This window comes from Polypterus senegalus, chromosome 9 (genome assembly GCF_016835505.1).
Source record: "Polypterus senegalus isolate Bchr_013 chromosome 9, ASM1683550v1, whole genome shotgun sequence".
NCBI classification, from domain to species: domain Eukaryota; kingdom Metazoa; phylum Chordata; class Cladistia; order Polypteriformes; family Polypteridae; genus Polypterus; species Polypterus senegalus.
The window spans coordinates 174,776,988-174,804,687 of NC_053162.1; the positions used below are offsets into that span (position 1 = coordinate 174,776,988).

The following is a 27,700-nucleotide window of genomic DNA, read 5'->3' on the forward strand; positions in this document are numbered from 1 at the left end:
CCAGGGTTTTCACATTGTTAACGAAAGTATCAAAGCTCATGTTAAAATGACCAAAAATGCACATGCAGGCAGAGCGGAAAACAGGAAAAGGAATTGTCCTCCACGGCAGACATTCATTTTCAGCTTACGTTTGCAAACGGAACAGCAAAGGCAGAAATTAAAAGAAAAGAAAAAAAAAAAGATACAAGAGTATTTTGTTTAGCCTGACAATGAGAAGTAATTATTATTGAGAGGAACACACAAGTATAAGGTGAGCAAAGAGGCACGTCAGTGCAAGTACAGTGACATTTTACAGCGCTTGTAGAAGGGCCGTGTAATGAGTGCAATCAGAGTCTGTGTTTTTAAAACTCTCCATTTTCAGCCATTCACACTGCAAAGCTGAGCCGGCATTTTCAGAAATATATACGGCTCTGGACAGCTTGTTTTCAAAAGTCTCCGTTTTTCAGTCATTAAAAACACGTAGGATACTGTGGATGAGAGGTGAAAAAGAAGACAAATATCTGTGTTTTTAAACTAAGTATGGTAATGTGGACGTAGTATTTTACTCGATCATCCCCACCCCCATCTTCAGGAGTCTGTTATATCAGATTCCCATTCACAGTTTCTTCTTTCTGCAGCAGGAAGTGGTCAATTATTCTCCTTGACAGGGGTCACCTCCAGGTCCAATGCTGCTTACAAAGGCACATTTGCTTTAGGTTCACCGATGAATACTTCTGAATTTGTAAATGGGGACGTTAATGTATGTTAATCTGTATACAAAATTTAAAATATTTGTATCAACTTTATTGGATAAATAAACGCTAAGCACAATATACAGAATAGGTTTTATTACCTACTGTTAACATTTCAACCTGAAAAAAATGTAGTTTTTTTAAGCTCAGTCCCTGTCCCTTGTGTCCCATAAAACAATTTTTACAAAAGGAATCAATGTATGGATTTCAGTTGATTAAGTGAATTCCCCACCAAAGTGAAGGTCTGCTTGTGTTTTTGACTCTACATAAAAAAAAACAAGATATGTGAATCCTTACATGATCTTCCAAAGTAACATCTTCTCTGGATAAACCCAGGTTAGCTTTTGCAATGCCAGGCTGGATGATCATCTCCTTCAAAAACTGTGCATATAGCTCTCTAGGAAAAAAAAGAAACAATGTAAATAATGCAGAAATATTAGCTCATTTTTGCTACAGATGTGTCGTATTTGTGTAGACTGTGAAGCAGTTCACTAGAGTCCCAAAACACTCCTAAAGATGTCTACTATAGGGGAAAACTGTCAAACCCGCCCAAGAGCATCTGGCTGCAGCCACTGTAAGGTGTTGAGCTCCACAGTAGGCAGAAACACGTGACCTGCATAGATATATTGGAAACCGTGCAAGTGGATCGTAAAGGTTGGGACAGAGTCATTCATATACAAATGTGCTGTTAGTAATTCTAGTAATCAACTAGTCCGCTTACACTGATCATGTTGGCACTTCGTATGCATTACAACATTGAAATATTTAAAACAAAGGCCATTTTTAAACTTTTTTTTTTCTATCGTGCTCCATGGCAGAGAAACACACAGATATGTTTGTTTCCTGGCCCAGGTTTAGGTAAGAGAGCTGGATTAAGGGCTTCTGTGGGTGACATGACAAAAATAGTCTCTAAACCACATTTTGCATTAGAATATGATTTATTGTTGGCATATAGTGGTCAGTTTCAAATGTATTTGTTTTTTGCTTCTTATTGAACAAATTCACTACTTTCACTACCGTATATCTTCTAGTAGTGGCCGGCTTCTTATTGACACCCGTTTCCAATAAACGCTGGGTTTGAAGAGATGTTGCGACAAATAGACGCCGGTCTCTAATAGTAGCCGGTCTCCTTTAAGCGGCGGTTTCTAGTAAACGCCGATCTCCAATGACCCACCGCCTTTTTCGTACGCTAATCCTTTTCTCGTACCACCTGGGCTACCGCCCTGCTGCAGTGAATCATACGGTAAGTACCTTTTCGTGTCAAAAATGTTTTGTCGTCGGATGCTATTGAGGAAGCGAGAAAGTCAAAAAGAAATTTCTTTGTGTACATTTTGCCCTTTCGTCTCCACGTCAATCATAACCCCACAGAGAGGGCAGAGGTGGTGGGAAGAACATGAAAATGCCATCTTCGACACGTTAATCCTGATAAAACTGATTACTGCGCGACAACAAGCAATAGGAGTACCTGTATTGCCATCACAAGAAGAGGAAGATGAAGAAGAACTCGCAAATAACAAAGCAATCATTACCTATTCAGACGACGAGTAGACGGTAAGTACTGTACTTTATTGTATCTTATCCAGTGTCTCATGTCGTAATGTATACGTATATGCGTGAGTTTGGAGCTTATTGCATTTCCTTATGTTCCGCAGGGGACTTGTCGGGCTGATGAGCGCTTTTGTGCGAAATTCGTACTGGTGCAGGCCAGTGCTGGTGGCATCATTGGCAAGAAAGTTGACGTCTACCGCACCTGTTTTTCATGCTTACGGTAGTACCGTACTGTATACTGCTTTAATAAGAGCGTACTGCTGTACTGATAATTTCATTAAATCCAGAAATGTTCATCTGGTGTTGTTGCCTACATTTTGTGGCCGTAAATACAGTACCATACTGTATTTTACTGCCAAATGAATCCTGTTTACCCATCACCATTCTGTCTGCGAGGCAAATAATAGCCGGTCTCTAACAACCGCTGGTCTCTTTTAAACACCAGGCCGTCCAAATTATTTTTTGAATAAACGCCGGGCTACTATTGGAAGATATACGGTATCTGTAACATCAGTGTACATTGTTCCATTTACTGCATATTGCACTTTATTCATGTCTCTCATTCCACCTGCATCAACATTGTAAAGTTCTTCACAAAGAGATTTATATATTTATAAATACTTCTATTCTTTATTTCTTTTTTTATTGCCCAGTTTTTAGCTTGCCTTTGTTAAATTGCATGTCAATATGTACGGTACTGGACAAAAGTTTTAGGGAGATGTGAAAAAATGCTCAGTCTCCCTCCCGCTGAACTCTTTTATTCCAATATATTGCAATACGGGATACAACACAAAAACAACATTTCGTGTGCGACGTAACTGTGTTCAAATTTGAAGTCACGTGTTCACGTGTTTCTGCCTACTGTGGAGGTAACATGTTTCCGATTACTGTGGAGCTCAACAACTTACAGTGGCTGCAGCCAGACCCTTCTCAACCTGCCTAGTAACAAGAGAAAACACAGAACCTTTATTAAAAATAAAACGGTTTGAACTCCACACAAATATTCTTTCAAACAATTAAGATCCCTAGAGCACAAAAGGCATCAAGAATTTTCCTAAACAATAAGGCAATCCCAAGCAAACACAGTCCCAAGAAACAAATCCAAAGCAAAGTCAAAAATACAGAAATAACAAAAAGCACAGCAGAAACACAAAAATTCACCAGCACGTTTAACATGAACCACCAGGAACTGTGAGAGACCCTCTGGATATAATAGGCAAGAGGCCATTGATTGGCAGATGGGCACCACCCACAAGAAAACACATGGAACTTAACAAAGGCAAAATGAAAAACAAAGAATACAAATAATAACCAGGAAGATTAACGTAAATAAAAGAATCAAAAATGGACAAAAAGCACATAAAATAAAGATTTGAGCCCCCTGGCTGAAAGATAACATTAGCAGACTTGGAGAACAGAACAAACGAAGATCTATAGGCAACTTAGAAGTGAAGAATTGACCAGCTGTCCAAAACAAAAGTGCTTATCACTCACACTATTTTTTAACACAAACATCTATACTAATAAAAGGCAAAGCCCTCACTGACTGACTGACTGACTCACTGACTCACTGACTGACTCATCACTAATTCTCCAACTTCCCGTGTAGGTAGAAGGCTGAAATTTGGCAGGCTCATTCCTTACAGCTTACTTACAAAAGTTAAGCAGGTTTCATTTTGAAATTCTACGCATAACGGTCATAACTGAATCCTACTTACGTACACATATACGGCCATAGCCTGCAGCTCTGTCGCCGTGTGCGGCGGAGTTGCGTCCCTCATCATCACGCCTCCCACGTAATTGAGTGCCCACCCATATAAGGCCGTCCGTCAGCAGCAATCCAATAGACATGCTGCCGCTAAATATTCGTGGGTGAAGGACTGTGCTTATGCAAACGAAGATGAGATGGTCAGGGATAGACTAGTGTTTAGCACAAACCCAGCGAAAGTGCGAGAGAAACTTTTAAGTGCCGGGTCTTAGCTAACATTAAATAAAGCCGTGGACATCGGAAGATCGCAGGAGACAGCACAAGCACAGCTGAGAACCTTCGATGCATGTACTCCGAGCGGCTCACGTGAATTGACTGTGAACGCAGTACGCAGAGAACAAGCAAGAGCTCCAAAGAGCGCTGAACAAGAAATGCATTACACAATTGAGAAGGCAGCAAAAGAATATTTAGCGAGTGACGCATACAAGTATATTCATAAGTGCAGAAACTGCAGAAACAAAGCACACAGTGGAAAAAGTCAATGTCCAGCTAAAGGAAGACAGTGTAAAAACTGGTAAGTTGAACCACTTCGCTAAAGTTTGCAGGACTGGGAAAGGTAAACCCGTGCATGCAGTGTGTGATGTCTCAGATAAAGAGGAAGACGAGCTGTTTATTGATGCAGTAGGAAAGGAACAACCCTCTGAAGCTAAACAAGCCTTTGTAGACAAATCAATAGGAAAGCAAGGTGTAAAGCTTAATTAAGTTCATAGACACGCTGTCACTAAATATTCGCAGGCAAATCCACAACTTAATACCAGGAATGCCTGTTAAACATCTTAGATTCACGAGTACCGATTTGGGTAGTGAACACTTCGATGAATGAAACCTGTTATCTTTACAACGGTTGACAAACATGGAATATAACTTGAACACAAATACGAACCTGACTGAAAAAAATAATGATAGTCAAATCCTTGATGACAGCAACACTCATAACAGTCACAAAACAATTACATTGACAATCATGTTACGTTATTTTTAAAATGTTTCCTTTTCTTTTTCATAACTTTTTTAACACACTACTTCTCCGCTGCGAAGCGCAGGTATTTTGCTAGTTTTTAATATATACAAACGAAAAACATATATATTTTTTAATCATTACATATAATTACTACTGACTGGATACAAGCCAAACTTGTAATTTATATGAAAAGAAAGCTGTTCTTATTCTAGTCATAACCAGCTAATTATTTAACTTGCAGTAGGTCAGTTAATAGTGGTGCAGCAGTTAGCGCCACTTTTTGAAAGGTCCAAAGGCCTGGGTTACTACACCACAGTCTGTGTGCAGCATAAACATTCTCTCATTGGCCACGTTAGCTTTCTCTCTCCCACATTATATTAGTCAGAAAAAAAAAAAACTGATAGCAAAGCATCATATGTTTTATCTATGTTGACTTTCAAAAAGAGTTTGATAAGCTACCACAAGAGTGTAATCAGGAAACTAGAAGTGGAAGGAAGTCAGGGTATGGTGTGTAGAAATCTTTAAAAAATGACTACTTTTAGTGTTTTTCAGAATTAGGCTACATCCACACTACTATGTTTTCATTTAAAAAGAAAGACTTTAGTCTCCATCTCTGCCTTTCATCCATACCACCCTGGCAATGTTTAACCCCCTAAAACAGAAACTTTCACAAATGCTGTAAACACTGGCTCAATGCTGCAGTGCATACCGGTCAGAATGGAGAGTTACGAAAATGCAGACTCTAATCGCATTCTGATTGGTTTGTGTTTATTACGTGACCCTTCTCTGATTGGCTTCTGTTCATTACAACATCTGAATCCCTGATTGGTCACTCTTTTATGGTAGAAAACCACATTCCGCCATAGCGGACATGGAGGAGTTGCACTTGTTGTGTTGCTGACCTTTGTGCATACAAGCACAAAAGATAAATATGTTATATTTTATTTTAATAAAAGTGAGTGCCTACACTCTGTGAAGTTGAGACCTATCTGCTGTGGCAATATCCCCAGCAGCTGCTCACTGGGTACACATATAGCAGGGACAGATGTTTGATTTGACCAAACAAGCACTGTGAACTGGCTGCTTATCCCCACCATGCTGGAGGACTTCTGTTGAAAGCAATGCAAGTTCTGCTGCTGCATTATTGCACATTGCTATAAGCTACTCCCGTTTCCAAATCAATATAATTGAAGGGTGTACTTGACTTTAAAATTCTACTTATGATTTGACTTTAAAATTCTGCTTATGGTTTATAACGCCTTAAATAATCTCGTCCCATTTTATATATCGGAATGTCTGACACCTTATATTCCAAATCATAACCTCAGATCCTCAAATGAGTGTCTCCTTAGAATTCCAAGAGCAAAACTTAAAAGAAGTGGTGTGGTGGCCTTCTGTTGTTATGCACCTAAAATCTGGAATAGCCTGCCAATAAGAATTCGCCAGGCTAATACAGTGGAGCACTTAAAAAAAAATAAAAAATAAAAAACTGCTGAAAACATTATTTTAACATGGCCTTCTCATAATTTCACTGTAATTTAATCCTGATACTCTGTATATCCAACTCATTATAATAACTATTCATGCTAATCTTCTCTGTATCGTTCCAATTTTTAGTATATGTGCTGCCGAAGCAAGCACATAATAACTATTCATGGTGGCTCTAAAATCTGTACTAACCCCTACTCTCTCTTCTGTTTCTTTTTCCGGTGTCCTTTTGGTGGTGGCGCATCTACTCAAAGCATCATGATGTTCCAACTGTGATGGATTAAAAGCCTGCATGACCATCATCCTCAAATTCGTCCGTGAGAACCCTAAATACAAAGAGGACTGTTTCATTTATGTTAGGTAGAATGCCCAGAGGGGGCTGGGTGGTCTCGTGGCCTGGGACCCCTGCATATTTTATTTTTTTTCTCCAGCCGTCTGGAGTTTTTTTTTTTTGTTTTTTCTGTCCACCCTGGCCATCGGACCTTACTCTATTTCTATGTTGTCTTATTTTAATTTCTTATTTTGTCTTTTATTTTTCTTCATTATGTAAAGCACTTTGAGCTATGTTTTTGTATAAAAAATGTGCTATATAAATAAATTTTGTTGTTGATGTCTCGAGCACCCATTTTCTAAGGTCTATGGCTTGTGAGATCTGTAGTGACTGCGACTTCCTGCTGCCAAAAGCACGCCATCGCATCACCAACTGTTCCAAAATGATGAGAGGTTTGTGCAATAGTGTTTGGTCTGAAAACAAGCCTATGAATGCATGCAGTGGAACATCTATGGAAACATTTTATGATTCGCTGCACTTGTCCAAAGATGCGACTCATTAAATGAAGTGTGTGTACGAAAGGGACGAAGAGACTGCATTTTTAACTTCTACCTTTTTAACCTCGGATTTTAAAGGATTTATTTATTGCTGATGGTTTTAACCCCACTGGGCACCTGTTTTTTTGGATTTATTTACTGAACTTTGACACTGCACTTTTGCATTTTTTGATTTGATTATTGTTTTAAATAAAAGCACTTTATGGATATATCCCCTGGCCTTGAGAGAATTGGCCCTATTTGTCAGCTCATCTCGGTGACATTATCGGCGGTGTTGGGTTCAGGGTTCCCGAACAGACGATGAGAGCATTGAAGAGAACCCGCATCGTCACACATTTGCATTTATGTTTCATTTCAGTCATGTGGAAATGTCATACATGAGATACACAATACAAGGCCAATTTTATTTTGGTAATATTTTTTTTAATCCTGGAATTCAATTTATGCCTGCTGAAGCTATTCAATTATATTGGAAAATGACGTGTTTTTAGACAGATATATATGTACTCAGTCATTATCAAAGTTTGTTTTAGTGATGAGGTAACCTTCCATGTTTCAGGGAAACTGAACACACATAATGTGAAAATCTGGGGCTCAGAAAACCCCCATGTGACTAGGTGAACTTCACAGCGATAGTCCAAAGGTGAATGTGTGGTGTGGGATCATGTGCAATCGAATCATTGGTCCATTTTTCTTCAACGAGAGATCAATTACTGCAAATGTTTACCTTGACCGTTTGACGGAATATGTGACACCACAACTGGATGACCTTCAACCAAATGTCATTTTCCAGCAAGATGGTGCACCACCATATTGGGGACTGCATGTTTGTGGGTTCCTGAATCAAACATTTCCAGATCGGTGGATTGGAAGCGGTGGCCCAATTCCCTGGCCACCTTGTTCACCAGATATCATTCCCCTGGACTTCTTTCTGTGGGGTTGTGTTAAAGATATCGTGTATCGAACAAAGATATGGGACATTAATGACCTGAAGCAAAAAAATCACTGATGCCATTGCCACCAATGATGACGCTATGCTACAGAGAACAAGGCAAGAAATCGAGCACCGTCTTGATGTGCTCTGAGCAACTAATGGTGCCCATACAGAGGTGTATTAAATGAGGCAAAAAAACTTCAATATCTACTCCTCATTTTGTAACAATTTCCACAGATTCGTCTATTCGTTTTTTTAATAAAATTTTGAAATTGTAAAGAGACTTTGTGGATACCCTGTACACCACCTGTCCCCTGTAGGTTTGCCCACATATTAGTGAAACAGAACAGTGAAGAGGGGCCCGCCAGGCTCCCCACTCCTGATGTCACGCTTCCCTCTCCCCTCGACCTGCAACCTGTGTCTAGGATTACCACGAATATATCACTCCTGTAACTCTGATTCTTAGCACGATGAGAGAAGTCGCAAAATCAACCGGAATGCTCAAGCAAATTATAGAAATAAACCCCGATCTAAATCCGTTAAGCAGATCTCTCATTCGCTTTCTAAGCGGTGTTAAGGAACATCCCCTGAAACTGGCGAGTGAGTAAGGAGAGCACATCACCCCCCTCCCTCCCTCTGGCACGTTGCATGGATCTCGGATTCACGCAAATAAATCGGTATCAACAAGCGAACTATGAACATAGCGAAATGACAGTCGCAAGACCAACCAGAATGTTCAAGCAAATTATTGAAAAAAAAAAAAACCCCAATCTAAATCCGTTAAGTCGTTCTCTCGTTTGCTACACTAAGCGGAGGTAAGATACACCCCAAGGCAGGCGCGTGAGTGAGTTGGTCCCTGCCCCCCTCCCCTCGGCCCACTGCGTGTCTCTCGGATTCGCGCAAATAAATCAGTACCACAAGCGAACTATAGATACTTAGCGCAGTGACAGAAGTCGCAAAATCAACCGGAATGTTCAAGCAAATTATAGAAATAAACCCGATCTAAATCTGTTAAGGAGTTCACTCGTGAAAAGTGGACAGACAGATGAGACAGACAGATGGAAGTTGGATTTTATATATAGAGAGAGATAGGCTCCATATCTTTGCGGTGTTAGACAGACATTGATGTCAAGAAGCAAAGCAAGTTTCAAATTTTAGACATTTAAATAAGCAATAGAAATAAACATTAAAATCTGTCATGCACACTGGGTTAAGCTCTCAGCAAAAACAGACAGATACTAACAAACCAAAAGAGCTGTTGGTAGAGGGATGCAGTAAGAAAACTGATTGACTACATAATGAACATACAATAAGTACTACCTGTGCGGAATGAGTAACGCAAGTCTAAAATCTGTTCTGAACCGCTTCATTAACTAATAAGCAGCTAATAGTACAACAGTGGAGGCTAAGCTTTCAGTTCCTTTCTCTCATCACCTTTGCTTCTTCAGAAAGGAATCCCATAGTGCCTGTTCCAAAGGGAGGTAATTTAAGAGGATCTGCAAAAGAAAAAATGCTGTTACACACCCGGTCTCATTTCCATTTTCAAAGCTATTTAAGCCAGTTCAGCCCACTCCAGCAGCATTAGGCACCACAGTAGAAACCAACCCTAGATAGGAGATCAATCCACCACAGTTATTAACTAACACAAGCCATAAATATATTTTTATTATTTATGCAGTGTGAGGGACAGCATGCTGGGACCGGCAACCCAGCTGGAGTTGGTCTGAGGTCCTTACCTGGACAGGACACCCACAACATGGAAAGACAGGGGAGGGCAATAATGCCTGCTTATTGCCTCCTCCTGTACGCTAGATGGCGGCAACAGCCCTAGATACTGGTAGCTGCTCGGACACCAGCAGGGAATGCCAGAGATTGTAGTCCAGTAGTGCAGCCCTGCTGGGGTCCATGGGTGGCACTAGGGGATGCTGCAGGGAGTTACAATCTCTACTATTTGGGACTTCCATATGGCCTGGAATTGCTTCCAACGGGCAAACCCTGGCACCGGAAGGACTCCCGGGTCCTCACTACCTTGTCCAGATGAGTCTAAACTGGGAGCAGAGAAAGGCAACACTCACCTTAGAAGAGCAGCAGTGCGGAGAGGCACAGAGAAAAGAGAAGAGACAACGTGCTAAACTTCTGTTACACAGAAGGTATTTTATAATAAATCCACCATTTTATTTGAGCCTGGGACTTGTTTTGTGTTTGGAGTTTGGGGTTCAGTGGTGCCCCCGAATGTTTACAACAGCTAAAAATATGTTTGGCACTAGTCTTTTAACACTAATAAAATGGAGAGTTTTCCAATAACCTGTAATCATTTTCTTTAAAAATATGTGGCTGTTTTTGAAGGTTGTATAGAAAGTTCTGCAATTAGCAAAGCATGGTGCTTTAAAAGAAAGTTAATAATAATAATGAAGTATTGTACTCACCTTCCAGCACAGTGACCGCAAGCCACCCTCAAAAGGAATCCCTATAAAGAGAGAAAACAAAACAGGGCGCCATTAACTCGGCATGGGCAAGGCAACACTTCACAAATGTGTCCGACCCAGCCACAGTGATGCCAGCCCCAGCTTACCACCAAAGCACAGCTCCCGAAGTATCTTCAGATCAATTTTGGACTCACTCAGGGCTAGATTGAACTCTTGAATTCTGAAATACACCAAATAAAAAGAAAAGGGTTTTGATTCATTCAAATATTAAGCTGTTTTATGAAGACATATGGCATTACATCTGCACTGGAGCAAACACGTAGGTCACGGTGCACCTGTGTGACAGACTAGTAACGCCACCATGCTCATAAATGTAGTCAAGTTGCAGCAGGTTCAGTACCAGCATGTGGTACCACCTCTCTCTCTCTCTGTCTGTCTGTCTGTCTATTTATTTAATGAGCTTCTGTAAAAAGCCAAATTTCCCCCTGGGGACAAATAAAGTTCTATCTCTCAATTATATAAAAAAATCCTACGACAAAACGAGACTTTTGGGAAGATATTTTCAAGTCCTGCGAGATGAGACTTTGGCCATGAGAATTTTCAAGTCCCGCCCTCCTCTCAACCATTATTCAATTAAGGACACGTTCCTCTCACCTCCAATTCGTGTGAATGCTTTTGACAGACACAGTTTCTACTCTCTCAGCTCTTATAATTTTAAAATGTTCCTCACTTTAAGTTCCCAATTAAAGAAGACATATGTCCAAATCTTATTGAAGAATTTCATCATGAAGGGTTATCAACAGAAAAAATGAGTACACGGGCAATCCTAGTACCGAGAAACGATGAAGTCAAACGAATTAACATGAAAATTGTCGATCGGTTACACGGCAAATTGCTTAAATGCGTAACAACAGACTACACTGAAACAGTTGGTAGTGGTGGTGGTGTGGAAGATGAAAACTCCAACTTACAATATCAAGAAGAATATCTACAACCGTTAACACTGTCTGGTCTCCCACCACACGAATTACTGTTGAAAGAAGGATGTAACCAAGAAAGGTAATGTAGTACATCTTCAGGGGATAACATTAGACACCAAAGGAGATCTTGATATGCCATTCGTATGAAAACGTTTACAGTTTCCTGTTAAAATAGCTTTTGCAAAGACAATTAACAAATCACAGAGACAAACATTTGAAAAAGTCAGTTTATTTAACAGAGAGAAAAAAATGAAATGCAATCACGGGCAGCTATACGTTGTGTTGTCACGATGAAAGTGCAAACACAGAATCAAAATTCAATGCGATATTGCCAAAAATTTAAGTAAAAAAAATAGTTTTTACTGAAGTTTTACAGTAAAAGTGTCAGTTTAAAATGGATCTGCGTGTTAATTTCAAAGCCAAACAGAACAAAATCGTATTACGCAATGAATAATTCTAACGCAACATAAAACATAATTTACTTTCAAATTATTATGTTTTACTCTTTTTTAATATACTGTAGTTAATGACTCACTGCAATGTAAAATATTTCTATTATGCATATCCATCCATCCATTATCCAACCCGCTATATCCTAACTACAGGGCACGGGGGTCTGCTGGAGCCAATCCCAGCCATCACAGGGCACAAGGCAGGAAACAAACCCCGGGCAGGGCGCCAGCCCACCGCAGGGCACACACACACACACCAAGCACACATTAGGGACAATTTAGAATCGCCAGTGCACCTAACCTGCATGTCTTTGGACTGTGGGAGGAAACCCACGCAGACACGGGGAGAACATGCAAACTCCACACAGGGAGGACCCGGGAAGCGAACCTGGGTATCCTAACTGCGAGGGGGCAGCGCTACCCACTGCGCCACCATGCCACCCCATATGTAACAATTACAATGAAAATAAAAATCTGTTTAAATTGTATATCCGCATCCCAATACGTGAGCGTTGGCGAGCGAAGCAAGCAGGCAGCAAAGCCCCCCTAAGTCTATCTAAGAATTAAAAACTATAAGCTCTCATTCATATTAGTATTCCCGTTTAATATGAGACAGGAAGTTGTGCATCAGTGCCTCCCTACTTTTAACAGACATTAATACTTCATATTCCTTTCATAGGCTCTTTCATTATTGTCAACACTGCCTGCCTCTTAACAGCTACTGACAATTGTAAAGAAGGCCACAGGGCAATCTTGCATCAGTTAAGCAGGAGCTAATGAAATGTCTGTCTTTTAGGGCTGTGTTACAAGAGAAGGTTGATTCTGTCACTGTAATACTTCAGAAATCAATACTTTGCAGAAGCAGTATATATATGTCTTGACTTGACTGTTCTAGTGTGTTACCACCTTATTTCCTGAGCAGGTGTTATCCATTTCAGTGTTACAGGGGACAGATCCAGGCAGCATTAAGTGAAAGCTGCAAGCCAGTCCTAAATGCGACCCCAGGTCAACGTCAGTGTCCCATTCAGAGCAATCAGTTAGTGATCAACTTGTGAATGTGGGAGAAATCAAAATCCCTCAACAGAACCCACATGGAAAATCCAAATTATGTGCTGCATGCAGAGACTGAGATGGCACTACTAAAGAGGATCACACAGAATCGGAATTCCTGCAGTTACATTGTCAATCACAAAGTAGAAAATAATGAGATGGTTCCTTTAAGACACAACGCATGAAACGCTTCTTAGCACTAAAGGTCTAAGGAACCTGGACAAAAACTAGTGAAGCACTTGGATGAAATGGAGAACCTGGCAGCTTTTTGAAAGTATTTGGATGACGGGCAAGAAGAACTTGGCTATTAGCAAACCCAGAGACGTGAGGCAGCAGCGTTAAACTTAGCACCCTGCATTAATGTCCCACTTGTGCTGAGTTTGCAACCTCTGGAAAAACAACAGTAAAAACTTCATACCCGGGGGCATCTCTCAAACTTGGCAAAGCAAATCAGCGAACACTTTTAAAACTGACAGCTGAATGTGGCAAGACGCCGCATAAACGCACTCCATCTTTGTTGCGTGCTGGCCTGACCGATACATTTTATTGCCATGCACACCCTTCACACTGTGCAAATCCAAATGAATCTCGTCATTGCACGTTTTCCTTTACATGATGATCAAATCCATCCTTCATCTAACAACACATTTATCTAATGTGCCTTGTAAATCACTATAGAGGCTACAGAACTGGACTTCAGCCCATAACGTGGAGGATTTAATACCCACCTCTGCCTCATTATGTGACCATTAGCAAATCTACCATAAAAAACAATTTTTAAAAATCCTGATTTTGTAAGTCACTTTGCAAAATACCTTCATCCAAAATTTTAAATACTGTAATCAAAAATGAAGCACTGGAAGGATACGGGGACCTTGGGTCACACGTTGAAACAACGGCAGTGTGCCAGTGTGTGTTAATAAGCCAACTAGTGTTAAACTGCCCACCACTTCACCACCACTCCACACATCTCATAAAAACAAGCAGACTTTTGGAACTGCTCAAAGGTCCTGCTAGGATTTAAAATTAACTGGTCAGTGGTAAACAAGGGCAATCCCAGACACTTACACAGCTACAATATAATAATCTACATGAGCCATCAAAGAAACCAAAACAAGCATCACAAGGCCCACTTCTACTCTGACCTCCAGGAGCTGTGCCTCAGTAAAAAATACGGCCTCCTGAAAAACAGAAATCAGACTTTAAACAAAATAACATTCTCAGGTCAAGACTGCCTGTTTGCCAAGGTTATTGTAGCTTTGCCTTTTTATGCTTTAAGTTTTTATTTCTTTATTATCTCTGATCATAGTTACAAATTCAGTTAAGTTTGAATTTTTCTTCATAATGTACTGCATTTTTATTTTTTCCTTCACAGAAACATCTATATACAATATACATATAAACTTTAAAAATCAATAAACGTTGGCACTATATCTGATAGTGTTCAGCTCTGACAGGAAAGCGTTACCCGCAATCAGCAGCTACCCTCTAAAACACACGCAGCCGTGATCTCTCTCTCAAAAACGTTAAACGTTACTCCTTAATAATCTGTAGATGGTATTGTCTGTTGAACAAACTGGTATCGCTAGCTAAGCGGATGTAAGTTGCGCTCCAACACGTGGCAAGACGTAGACTAACTCGAACAGAGGCTGGCGAGTGAATGAGGAAGGCCCCCCCACCCACCCACCCACTGTGGCCTGCAGCCATTCTGTTGAATTTGCATAAATACATCGGTACTGCAAGTGAACTATGATACTTAGTGCGATGAGAGAAGTCGCAAAATCAACCGGACAGTTCAAACAAATTATAGAAATAAACCCAATCTAAATCCGTTAAGTAGTTCTCTCATATGTCGACAGACAGACAGATGTTGGATTTTATATATAGGGAGAGATAGGTTCCATATCTTTGTGGGGTAAGACAGACATTGATGTCAAGAAGCAAAGTAAGTTTAAAATTTTACAGTTCAAGCAAATTATAGAAAACAACCTGATCTAAATCCGGGTTAAGTAATTCTCTCATGAAAAGTGGACAGAGATAAAGCGGACAGACATACAAACAGAACGCGCTTGGACTACAAAACCATTAAAACCATTTCTTAGTGAGCACCTATGGGCCAAGGGTAACCTACATTCCAAATTTCAAGTCCCAAGTCCTCATGGTCTCTGGAGATTTCGTGATGAGTGAGTCAGTGGTATTTGGCTTTTATATATATATATAAATATATACACACATACAGTGCATCCGGAAAGTATTCACAGCGCATCACTTTTTCCACATTTTGTTATGTTACAGCCTTATTCCAAAATGGATTACATTCGTTTTTTGCCTCATAATTCTACACATAACACCCCATAATGACAACGTGAAAAAGGTTTACTTGAGATTTTTGCTAATTTATTTAAAATAAAAAAAATTGAGAAAGCACATGTACATAAGTATTCACAGCCTTTGCCATGAAGCTCATCCTGTTTCCCCGATCATCCTTGAGATGTTTCTGCAGCTCAATTGGAGTCCACCTGTGGTAAATTCAGTTGATTGGACGTGATTTGGAAAGGCACACACCTGTCTATAGAAGGTCCAACAGTTGACAGTTCATGTCAGAGCACAAACCAAGCATGAAGACAAAGGAACTGTCTGTAGACCTCCGAGACAGGATTGTCTCGAGGCACAAATCTGGGAAAGGTTACAGAAACATTTCTGCTGCTTTGAAGGTCCCAATGAGCACAGTGGCCTCCATCATCCGTAAGTGGAAGAAGTTCGAAACAACCAGGACTCTTCCTAGAACTGGCCAGCCATCTAAACTGAGTGATTGGGGGAGAAGAGCCTTAGTCAGGGAGGTGACCAAGAACCCGATGGTCATTCTGTCAGAGCTCCAGAGGTCCTCTGTGGAGAGAGGAGAACCTTCCAGAAGGACAACCATCCCTGCAGCAAGCAGGCCTGTATGGTACAGTGGTCAGATGGAAGCCACTCCTTAGTAAAAGGCACATGGCAGCCCGCCTGGAGTTTGCCAAAAGGCACCTGAAGGACTCTCAGACCATGAGAAACAAAATTCTCTGGTCTGATGAGACAAAGATTGAACTCTTTGGTGTGAACGTTTGGAGGAAATCAGGCACTGCTCATCACCAGGCCAATACCATCCCTACAGTGAAGCATGGTGGTGGCAGCATCACGCTGTGGGGATGTTTTTCAGCGGCAGGAACTGGGAGGCTAGTCAGGATAAAGGGAAAGATGACTGCAGTAATGTACAGAGACATCCTGGATGAAAACCAATTGTAATGAGTGTGATTAGTGAAGCTCTTCCTGGTCCATTCATTCCCTTGCTTGGTAGTGCAACTGACAGCACACAACTGACTATGAGTGGCAAGCCACTTTCAAAAGATCTCAGGGATACAGTTGTGGACAGACGTAAGGCAGGAGATGGATACAGAAAAATCTCAAAGGCTTTATCAATCCCAAGGATCTCAGTAAAGTCCATAATAAAGAAGTGGCAAGTGTTTGGTATTACTAGGACCCTCCTTGGATCCGGCCGTTTCTCCAAACTGGATGGAAGAGCAAGGAGGAAACTGGTAAGAGAGGCTACCAAGAGGCAAATGGCCACTATGAAGGAGTTACTGGATTTGATGGCAAAGAGTGGACATTGTGTGCATGCGACAACAATTTCACAAGCACCCCACAATGGTAGCTTGTAAGGAAAAAGTCACTTCTGAAGAAAGGCCACATTAAGGCTTGTTTTAGCTTTGCCAGAATGCACCTTAAAGATTCTGATGCCGTGGAAAAAGGTCCTATGGTCAGATGAGAAAAAAATTGAACTATTTGCCCTTAATACCAAACGGTACACCAATGCAGCTCACCATCCACAACACACCATACCTACAGTAAAGCATGGAGGGGGCAGCATCCTGTTGTGGGGGGCCTGGGGCTCGTTAGGGTAGAAGGAAAAATGGATGGGGGCAAAATACTGTCAAATTCTTGAGGAAAACCTGCTACCCTCTGCCAGAAAATTGAAGATGGGCAGAATGTTCACCTTTCAACACGACAACGACACGAAGCACAGGGCAAAATGGACCACACAGTGGCTGAAAGAGAAACAAGTGAATGTCCTCATGTGGCCAGTCAGAGCCCAGACCTAAATCACACTGAAAATCTGTGGAAAGATTTGAAGATAGCAGACCACCAATGCTCACCATCCAACTTGACCGAACTTGAACAGTTAAACTGTAAAGAAGAGTGGGGGGCAAATATTACTCAATCTAGGTGTGCAAAGCTGATTGAGAAGATTCCCAACAGACTCATGGCTGTCATTAAAGCAAAAGGTGGTTCAACAAACTATTGACGTGGGGAAATGATCCTTTATTGATCTCAGTAGGACTTGTTTTTGATTTTATTATCATTTTTCTCAACTGTAGCTGTGATATCTTTCACTTGGATGTTAGAGGTTGCATTGAGTAAGTAAAGCTGGGAAGAAATATTTTTTGTGTGCATTTTCATTTAAGGCTGTAAAGCAAAACAAATGGGAATATTTCAAAGGGGGGATTCTTTTCTATACCTAGTGTATGTGTGTGTGTGTATGTATATATATATATATATATATATATATTCACAATATATACAGTGTCGTCCATAGTGTTTGGGATAAAGAGACATTTTCCTTGACTTGCTCCTTGGCTCCCCGGGTTAAAATTACAAATCAAACAATCTGACATGATTAAAGTGAACACTGCAGACTTTCATTTGACGGGATTTGCTTAGATTTTGGTCACACCATTTAGAAATGTCATTTTTTCTAAATGGTCCACCCCAGTCCATCACAGGGTCTGTGCACATGAAGTCAATTACGAATGAACAATTAAAATATCTGTGGGATGTAAGACAAAAAAACAGATTACCTGCAGAAAACCTAAGTGAACACAGATGGCGACTTGGCATGAGTTTCAAAACTCTGGACACTGGGTGCATAAGGCGGCAGCACTAAGCTCTGTGCCACCAAGGTACCTAGAAATTAAAATGTAAAAACCTAAAAAAGAATTTACACAATGTATCTGGAGGCATCAGTAGTTGCCATTATGTTTGTCAATTATCTGATGTTGGCTGCCATTAGTACTACTCTGAGCTGGCCAGGCAGCTGTTCAGACCTTAGATGAGATTCCATGAAAACCGTGAAGTTGCTCAATTAAAGCTAAACAGTTACAATAATTAAAGTGGCTGGAATAGCTGTGTGGAAACATCTCTGAAGTAAACCGCAACAGATTATTTAGGCACATAAAAAGTTGAATGAGCAATGAACATAAATAATTCTAAACATTAATGGGATATTACTGCAGAAAGGAAGTCAGGACTAGTGAGGTTGCATTTCACACTCTTTATTAATGCAGTCCAGCTGTAGCCCCATGGCTTGGTCCCTTTGCCATCTGGGCGGTTTGAAATAGTTAGAATTCCTGGAGCTAACTAGCCCATACCGCACCAAAGGAGTGCTCTTTCATCTGTTGTACTCTCTAAAGGCCGAAAGCAAACAGGCTTAGTTGTATTCATTGGCCTCAACTGTGTTTTGATTCCTTTTCTTCCTTCTGGTCGGTGTTTCAAAATCACATCAAAACACAGGGCTGTCCGGTAACAAAAAAAAAAAAAAAAAAAAAAAACGTTTAATAAATAAGAAATCCAAATTATCTGAAAGCAGGTGTGGAAACTGAGATAACTAATTAATTACCATCCCATAACTTTTTAAAGAGTGCGAAGAGCTGAGCAAGGACATTTGCTCATTTTTGTTGTCTGCCATGGTTCAGTGAAGCGATGTCTGTGACTTGGAGAGAAGGACGATTGTTGGGTCACACTTGGCAGGAGATCCTGAGGCTGAGACTTTAACATCATCAATGGCTGCTGGGAATCTGAAAACAAGTGTGGGGCCTGCGTCTCCTGAGGCTGTGCTGCTGAGCTTAGCGCCATATGCCTTTTTGAAACCGGGTTTCTACGTATGGAAACATACCCATTAAAAAGATTTCTATCTGGTAAAACAGTTCTGCTCAAACCCACAGTATGATGGGAATGTGCTTTGCCAGTTTATCTTTTACATCAAGCTTTCCAGAAGTAGGTATTAAAAATATTTTGGCAAAAATTCATGTGCTTTAAGCATATGAATGGATAACTGACAGTGGATTATGCAACACGAGTTACGTAAGAATATCTGTGGACGTTGTAGCCACGGTCACTATTGGCTTTATTTATAATCTTGATTTATCACTTTCTCCATGAGAACAGAAGATTTAATTTTTTTCTTGGGCCCCCAACACAAACTACATGAGGTAAGTAATATATTAAAAAAAAATTTTGGATGGAGAATTATGAAAATGAACAGATTTTGCCTGTTGCCACTAACTCAAATTATTGTTAAGTTTGTAAAACTGAAAATAAGAGAAATTAACAGCACTGTTCCTACAGTGAAATGAGCTCACCTCACAGTGGCAACTATCCTCTTCTTCAAAACCAGCAATAAAACAATTGAAAAATGCACAAAAGGCCCGAAGGACGGATGGGATGTCGCTGCCGGTACGTGCACATCATGCCATGTTTGACCACATACACAGGCTGAAGTGCAGGAAGAGTCCATTGTGGTCAGTGCGCTATCAGAGAACCTTTCTCCTTCTAACGTCCTTCTTTTTCATATTTGTAAACAGTGCTTTTACTACTGATGTGTGCACAGACCCACACTTTCACCTTCAGGGAAGATGTTGATGAAATCACCACACGCAAATCTTTAAAAACACACATGCAAGGTAAGAGATCATTTTAAATCATACACAAGTTATCATCAGTATGGCTGCACCACGGACTCTCCATACTTGGACTGAAAACCTTATCTCATTATTTTTTGGGTAACACTGCATGGCAACTCACTACGCTTACACAAACCAACTATAGCATCATTTTGTCAAGACCACCAAATGAGGGCCGGAACATGAAATAATTCTATGAGTATCCCAGTGGCCGCTCGCACCCATGCCATGGACTGGATGTAACCCACAGTCTGTAGTTTGTCTTTTAGACACACTTTTTATTTAGTTTGCTCACCCATGTTCTAGACACACTTTTTATTTTACTCAGTTTGCCCAGTTCTAAACTCAGCTTTATTTCCAGACTGGGTCAAGGGGACTCACAACTATTCCTCCGTCAATGGGTGAAAAGCAGACATTTATGGTGTTTTAAATGGATATGCGCATGTGAGAATCATTACCCTGTAACCTTCACAATTTGTAAGTTATTGCTACGGACCTTATAGATTTTTCTTCTGCAACATTTTCTAAGCATGGCTATTTCCTTGGTTAAATGACCATTCTTTACAGAAATCTCTTTACACTCAAACAGCAAAAAATTACGAGCCTTACATCCTCTGCCCAGTGCTGCCTTGTGATAAACTGCATGTCAGCAGATCGGTGCAGACGGGGGTAACACTAGCATTTCAAATATGATGCTGTTGGTAGGTATATTCTGTTGGGCAGGATCAGCTGGCAAGTCATTAGCTCTTCAAGTCAGGACTGGGCAGCCCCTAACAACACTCTCGATAGTAACGTTAACAGCAGGGCTGTGGAGTCGGAATGCAATTACTGGGTTGGTAAATTCATACTGACTCCAACTTAATGTAAATTGTAATATAATGTATTAAAATTTCTAATTTCACATATACTAATTTGAATAAACTTTTTTATATAGCCTTTTAAAATTAATTTTGTAAGTTTTATCTTATGTTTAATATTACTCAGTTCCTGTAAAAACAGCATCAGTACAGCCTTTAACTGAAAATGAAGGAAGTGTTATGATTCACAATGGCAGTGAGGAAGTGTCTTCTGTACTGTCAAGATAAAGAAGGAAGGAAGGAAGGAAGGAAGGTAGGTGTATGGCTGGCCATTTATCCCGGCCAATATCCCCAAGCCGCCAGGTGGAGCCCTCCCTGCAGTATGGAGGTTCCCTGAAGACCAGCAGGGCATCATGGACATTGCAGTTTTTATTCACAGCCCGGCTGGATGCCATGGGAGACTCTATGAGACGCTGCAGGGAGGAACAGTGTTTATTTACCCTACGCCCCGGAAGCAAGTCCAAGTCACATGGACAAGGGGAATGACGTGCTTCCGAGGTGAAGAAAAGGATTTTTCCAGGTCAGGGGCAATAAAAAGATTGTGGGAGCTCCCAGACGGGGAGCTGAGCTGGGTGGTAGGACGGCAACATGTCTGGGAGTGGTGGAGAGTTTATTATTGTGATTATTGGTTTGTTTAATGAGTATTGTGGAGGAGAGGGTGCTTTGTGCACTCTACTGTGAGAATAAAGTCAATTATTGGACTTTTATCTGGTGTCTGGAGTCTTGGACAGGGGTTCAAGGGAGTGATAGCGCCCCCTATCTGTCACAATAGATAGATAGATAGATAGATAGATAGATAGATAGATAGATAGATAGATAGATAGATAGATAGATAGATAGATAGATAGATAAATATGTGAAAGGCACTATATGATAGATAGATAGATATGAAAAGCACCATATGATAGACAGATAGATATGTGAAAGGCACTATATGATAGATATATAGATAGATATGAAAGGCACTATATGATAGATACTTTATTCAGTCTAATTACAAACCGAGGAGCTGAAGGTACCCTAAATTAAGGGGTCAGATTAAGTGGTTTTCTGAAATGAGGAGTCAAAGGTACCCTAATAGGTACCCTAAACTGAGAAGTCCAAGTAGAACATTTTGTGGATTGGCTCCAATGCCCTGGTTAACAATGCTGGACAAGTCCCCCACTGAGGTTGTTTAGCAAAACAAAATTTAGCAAACAAGGTTAGCCATTTTCTCCTCAACATTACAGTTGCTTGACAGTCATAAAGACAATGATGAATGTTACGGGTGAATTTGTGCTTTCAGTAGAACCAAAACACTCAATAAGACTACTGTATGTTGCAAGTTAAGATTTTCATCACACGAAAATCTACAAGAAAAAAACAAAACAGTTTGTGATAGAGCCGTTACTGTATTAGTATTATAAAGCAGAAATGGAGAGTACACCAAAAATGAAACCTTGTGACAAAAATACACTTAGATTTGTAATAGATCGAAATATTTCAAATTGACTATTTGATTTATAATAGTAGTAGCAACAGAGACCACCTAAAGTCCCACAAATGAACAGTTTAGGGGAGTGTGTGCCTGACCACCCCCCAACCTCTTGTATTTTGCGCCCTACTCTGGCCCCCCAGCCACCCTTATTTGCAGACCACTGACAGCCAAGTGTTTTCTGTACTGTGCCTTGTGCTCTGTGACAAAACTGACTCAACCTTCCCCCTTCCTCTTTCTCTGTGCAAACCTTTAACCACTAGAACTTCAATCAGCCTTCTCAGTTTTGTTTAATCGGTTAACTATAAAATACAACGGTAGCAATGTCCTCATTTTCTTCTACCTTTAGAGTTGCCAACATCTCAATGCGTCATTTCCAGACCCTCTTAATGCAGTCTTGCTGAAGGTGAGGGTTAGAATGACCTCTTTTCAGAAGTTCAGATGTGCAGATTGAATCCTGGCTTAGGCCAGTGGTACTCAGCGTTTTGGACCGAGGACTACTTTGCTAAAGTCAAACCAAACAATGGACCACTTGGGTATTAGAGTTACCTGTTAGCAACATTCTGCATTACATTTTGCAAATTTATTTTTAAACAATGCATTTGTGTGAAAAATACTAAGATTCAAATCTAACGCTGCTGGATTTCCATTTCAAAGTCCCAGATTTCAGCCAGTGATTCATAATAACCCCTTAAGTCATGAAGAACTATAAACAGCAGGTGTCACCGATGGCATGGAGTTAAAGGACAACCGTGAGGAGACGCGAGTTTAGAAGAGAGGCCTGCTGGACCAGGGAGTGACTGAGGATGAAGAAGTGTTGTGTATAAGACGGAGAAAGAGAGAAGGACAGGGGCGACCACTTCAAGCAAACAGGAGTGGAGCAGGAAGGCATGGGACTGAAGCAAAACCTGTTAACGTCTGCTTTGTGGCAGTAGACGTAGAACCATTTGTCATCTGTCTAAATACAGCTAGTAGCTTTAAACTGTTACAAATGAATGCGTACCTAACAGATTGGCATACCCGAGCAGTTTATAAGTCACTTTGCCGTGATGACTCTAAGCTTGCGGCCCACTTGACTTACACTTGGGGACCACACTTCAGGGATCACTCCAGTGCAGCCCTGCTTGCCCTTAAAACTGACAGCATAGCTGCTGAATGGCCACAAATGCCCAATTCAAGGATTCATTTTGGTTTTCATCCAAATGAGTCCTGATATTATAAAGCTGTGAGATCTTCTGATGCTGCTGTCCTACAGTAAAGCTTCAGAGTACAAGTCGTGGTTAGCGTTGTGTGGCTCTTGCTCTTGCCCTTCTGTCTGTTTGTGAGGCTTTGCTAATCTATGTACAGGCAGGTGTGCACTGCTTAACGTCCCCAAAACGTTTTGTGAAATAGGACATCACGTGATCTGGACGTTGTGTAAATGCCATCTTATGTACAGTACTTAGCAAAGCTACGTGGGACACCGTGGTTACCAGTTTTGGTTAAATACAGACAAATAACACGACAACACTCCAGAGACGCACGATATGCAAGATTGGGTGCTGCCACCACTGTTACACGGTAAATGTTTTACTTGTAAGTAGGGAAAGTTCACATTAAAATAACAACAGAAATACGTTCTAAGCAGTTACATAGATCAATCGATCGCTAGATATATGTGAAAGGCACTATATGATAGATAGATAGATAGATAGATAGATAGATAGATAGATAGATAGATAGATAGATAGATAGATAGATAGATAGATATGTGAAAGGCACTATATAATAGATAGATAGATAGATAGATAGATAGATAGATAGATAGATAGATAGATAGATAGATAGATAGATAGATAGATAGATAGATAGATAGATAGATATGTGAAAGGCACTATATGATAGATAGATAGATAGATAGATAGATAGATAGATAGATAGATAGATAGATAGATAGATACTTTATTAATCCCAAGGGGAAATTCACAATTCATGGGGATAATGCTGGGTTTTGTTCTGCTTCTCCATGTCATCCGGTTATATAATTCATTATTTACTAATTAGTGGGTCTGACACTGAAGTATTTGCGGCCATTCATCATTCAGTGTCCTCTCTACCTGCTTTTATATGTCATTATTAGGATACAGGATAGGATAAAGGGGATAAACTGCACAGAAAAGGAGCAAAATAACACAAAAACATCAAGAGAGGTACACACAAAACAGAAGTATTGCTAAATGTCTTATACGTATAAAAATCATACCACTGTGCTTTTCTGAATAATAATGCTTTACATTTATATAACGCTTTTCTCACTACTCAATAGTGCTCGACATAGCGAGTGGGGAGCCACCTCAACCACCACTAATGTGCAACACCCACCTGGAAGGGGCAACGGCAGCCATTTTTGTGCCAGTACACTCACCACACATTAGCGATTAGGTGGTGAAGAGGTGAGAAAGAGAGACAATTAGACACAGGGGATGATTGGGAGCCACCATGACTAGGCCATGGTGGCCAATTTAGCCCGAACATCGGGACACCCCTTACTCTTTACGAAGGAGATCTTTTATGACTACAGAGAATCAGGACCTCAGTTTTGCATCTCATCCACAGGATTCCACCATTTTCACAGCACCGCGTCCACGTCACCGTACTGTGGCATTGGCGTCTACATTCAGATCACACCCTGTTGTCCTCACCAGCACCTCTTCCAGCAGCAAACCAAGTATCTCCTAGATGGTCTCCCATCCAAGTACTGGCTGGGCCCGAACACGCTTAGCTACATGAGGATGACCACCTCTGAAGTGCAGGTGGTATGACTGCTGACAAGAATAAGACCCGCTAATCACATAGAGAGTAATTATTATCACAGACCTGCAGCCACAGGGCTGAGTTTGAAAGCCACTGGTCTAATGATTCTGATACAGACGTGAGCAACACAGACGCACCACAAGGAACCGTCCTGCCTCCTTCTCTCTTCGTCCTGTCACTTGCAGAAATTCTCATAGGATGAGTCTGCACTTACAGGGTGAACGGATACAAAGGAGAGAAGTCAGGTGGAGGAGAACTTTGAGAATTGTCTGCAACTAAACATCAGCAAAACCGAGGAAGTGCTTATTGACTTTCTTTACACCAAACAGCCTTCATGTCCAGTCACTACTCAGAGAGTGGATGGTGAGGTGGTGCACTCCCATGAGTGCTTGAGGGTCCACATCAGTGACAGGCTCGATTGGTTTTGTAATACTGGGGGAACCACAGAAGAAGGGGCAGAGTAGGCTCCTGTTCACTAGGACACTGTATTTCTTTAATGTGTGCAGTGACATCCTTTACAACTCTGATGGCCAGTGCACATTTCTATGCTATGGTGTGCTAGGCTAGTAACATAACTTCAAGAGAGGCTCACCGAATCAACAAGAGAGATAGAGATAGATGGCAAAGGAGAGAATGAAAACAAAACTGAGTGCCATTATGAACAATGCTGCACACCCTCTCGGTGATACACCAATGCTGAGGACTTTCAGCCAGAAAGAAATGCGACAGGGCTTCTTTATACCAACAGGCAATACATCTATATAGCGCCTCACTGAGACAGGGGCTGTCAAGTCAGATGTTTTCTCTTCTTTTTGCCTTTTTAGTAATTTTGGTGTGCATTCAGGGCATAGTGAGTGTGTATATTTTTATTTATCTATATGTTTATGTGTTGAAAGACATGCTGTAAAACTCCACACTTCTCCCTGGGGACACATATAGTTCTTTCAGTCACTCTACTACAGGGGTGTCAAACTCTGGGCCTGGTGGGCCGCAGTGACTGCAGGTTTTCATCCTACCCCTTTTCCTAATCACTGACAAGCTTTTATTGCTAATTAACTTCTATTCCCTTCATTTTCTTTTTCTTCTTCTTTTGGCTGTTCCTATTAGTGTTTGCCACAGAGGATCATCTTCTTAAATATCTTTCCATCCTCTGCATCTTGTTCTGTTACACCCTTAGTCCGGTTTTTAAGGGTTCAGCCCTCTGAATTGCTTTTTTTCTGTAATGAGTGTCAAATCAAAATTAGACGTGAAATGCGGCAACAGATGACCACCTAAATTAGGGTTTCCAGCTCCAACCACCTTCTTAATCAGAAGCTGGTTCTTGCTCATAATTAAATCCGTTATTTAATTCCATGGCTTGTGGCTGCGCTCATTCTACCACAGCAAACATTTCCAAAATTGTTGGTTTTCTGTTTTTTTTTTCCTTCCTAAGAGCACCATGAAAATGTTTTGGTGACATGAGAAATCAACCTTACTGAGACCTTCACCTTTCTTTATTTTCAGATAGTGTGTAGATGGGTACAGGTGGCAGCTTGTTTTGTGTTTCATTATTCTTTGGCTTATATTTAAGGAAAAAGAAACAACTAAGGGGCCCAAGTCAGTCAAGTTAATTAAAACGAAGGCAAAAGAAGTTAATCAGCAGCAAAAACTGGTCACTAATTAAGAAGACGGTTAGAATGAAAACCTGCAACCACTGCGGCCCTCCACGACAGGACCGGAGTTCGACACCCGTACTCTAACACCTGGCAGAGGATTGGCGTTCATCCAAGGAGCTCAAGGCAGGGGCACCACATCACGTCACAGATCCCCGACTGAGTAGCTACGATTGTAACTTAATTCTACTTATATACAGTAGTTTGCCATGTTGACAAAGCACTGTAAATCATTGTTATTTAGTACAGCTCCTTGTAACGAGACGCACGGTTAATTAATTGGCGGACTGAGTGTCTGATCGTTTTTGACAAGTGCCAGTTTTTCCAATGGTGCGCATTTCAAACTACAGTACTACTTCTCTTTACTTTATGATCATTGCAGCTTTACTTACACCACGCCATGCAAAACACAAAACTGATACCTATAAGTCTTCGTGGACTAACAGCAAGAGAGGGTCTGACTAGTAAGCCACATGTCCCGCTGAACCAACGAAACCAAACGCATGCCTGCCACCCACCCACACCCTGGCATGCAATAATCCCAATATGAGACCCTTTTCAAATTTTTATACATTCAACCAAATATCTCTTAGGCCACACTGCATTCTCGGCGACTAACTGCTCTTGCCTTGCCCAGACCGCCGCACGTGCCTTTCTTTCCACCAGATGGCACAGGCCAGTCTGCAAAACCCCGCACATGACAAAAGCGAAGTCACGAGAGGCGGGCGGGCGAAGCGACATTCAATGGGGAAGCCCCGACCGAAAAGCGCTGCATTCCGCCTCCGCTAAACTGCTCCTTTAGGGCTCCACGCGTTGCCTTGACAATGCTTAGGCGACCGCGACAACCTCCTCTTGCACACACCTCTCTCCGCTTGGCCTGTCGCAAGACCTGCATTCCGCACCCGAGGCCCAAATTCAACTCACCTGCTCCGGTATGAGCTCGACATGTTGACTTCCTCGTGAGGTAGCCGGAACCCTGTCTCCGAAC

At 41.1% G+C, this 27,700-nt stretch overlaps 1 protein-coding gene across 1 annotated transcript in view; it reads right to left on the reverse strand.

Moving 5' to 3' along the window:
• tbc1d13 (TBC1 domain family, member 13) overlaps window positions 1–27,700 on the reverse strand; it is a 64,482-nt gene extending 36,782 nt beyond the window's left edge. The window contains exons 1-5 of the mRNA XM_039764312.1: window positions 27,637–27,700; window positions 10,831–10,904; window positions 10,685–10,725; window positions 9,693–9,754; window positions 1,029–1,128 (exon numbers count right to left, since the gene is read on the reverse strand). Coding sequence (XP_039620246.1) covers window positions 1,029–1,128; window positions 9,693–9,754; window positions 10,685–10,725; window positions 10,831–10,904; window positions 27,637–27,659 — 300 coding nt within the window. The 5' untranslated portion in view covers window positions 27,660–27,700. The remainder of the gene's footprint in view (window positions 1–1,028; window positions 1,129–9,692; window positions 9,755–10,684; window positions 10,726–10,830; window positions 10,905–27,636) is intronic.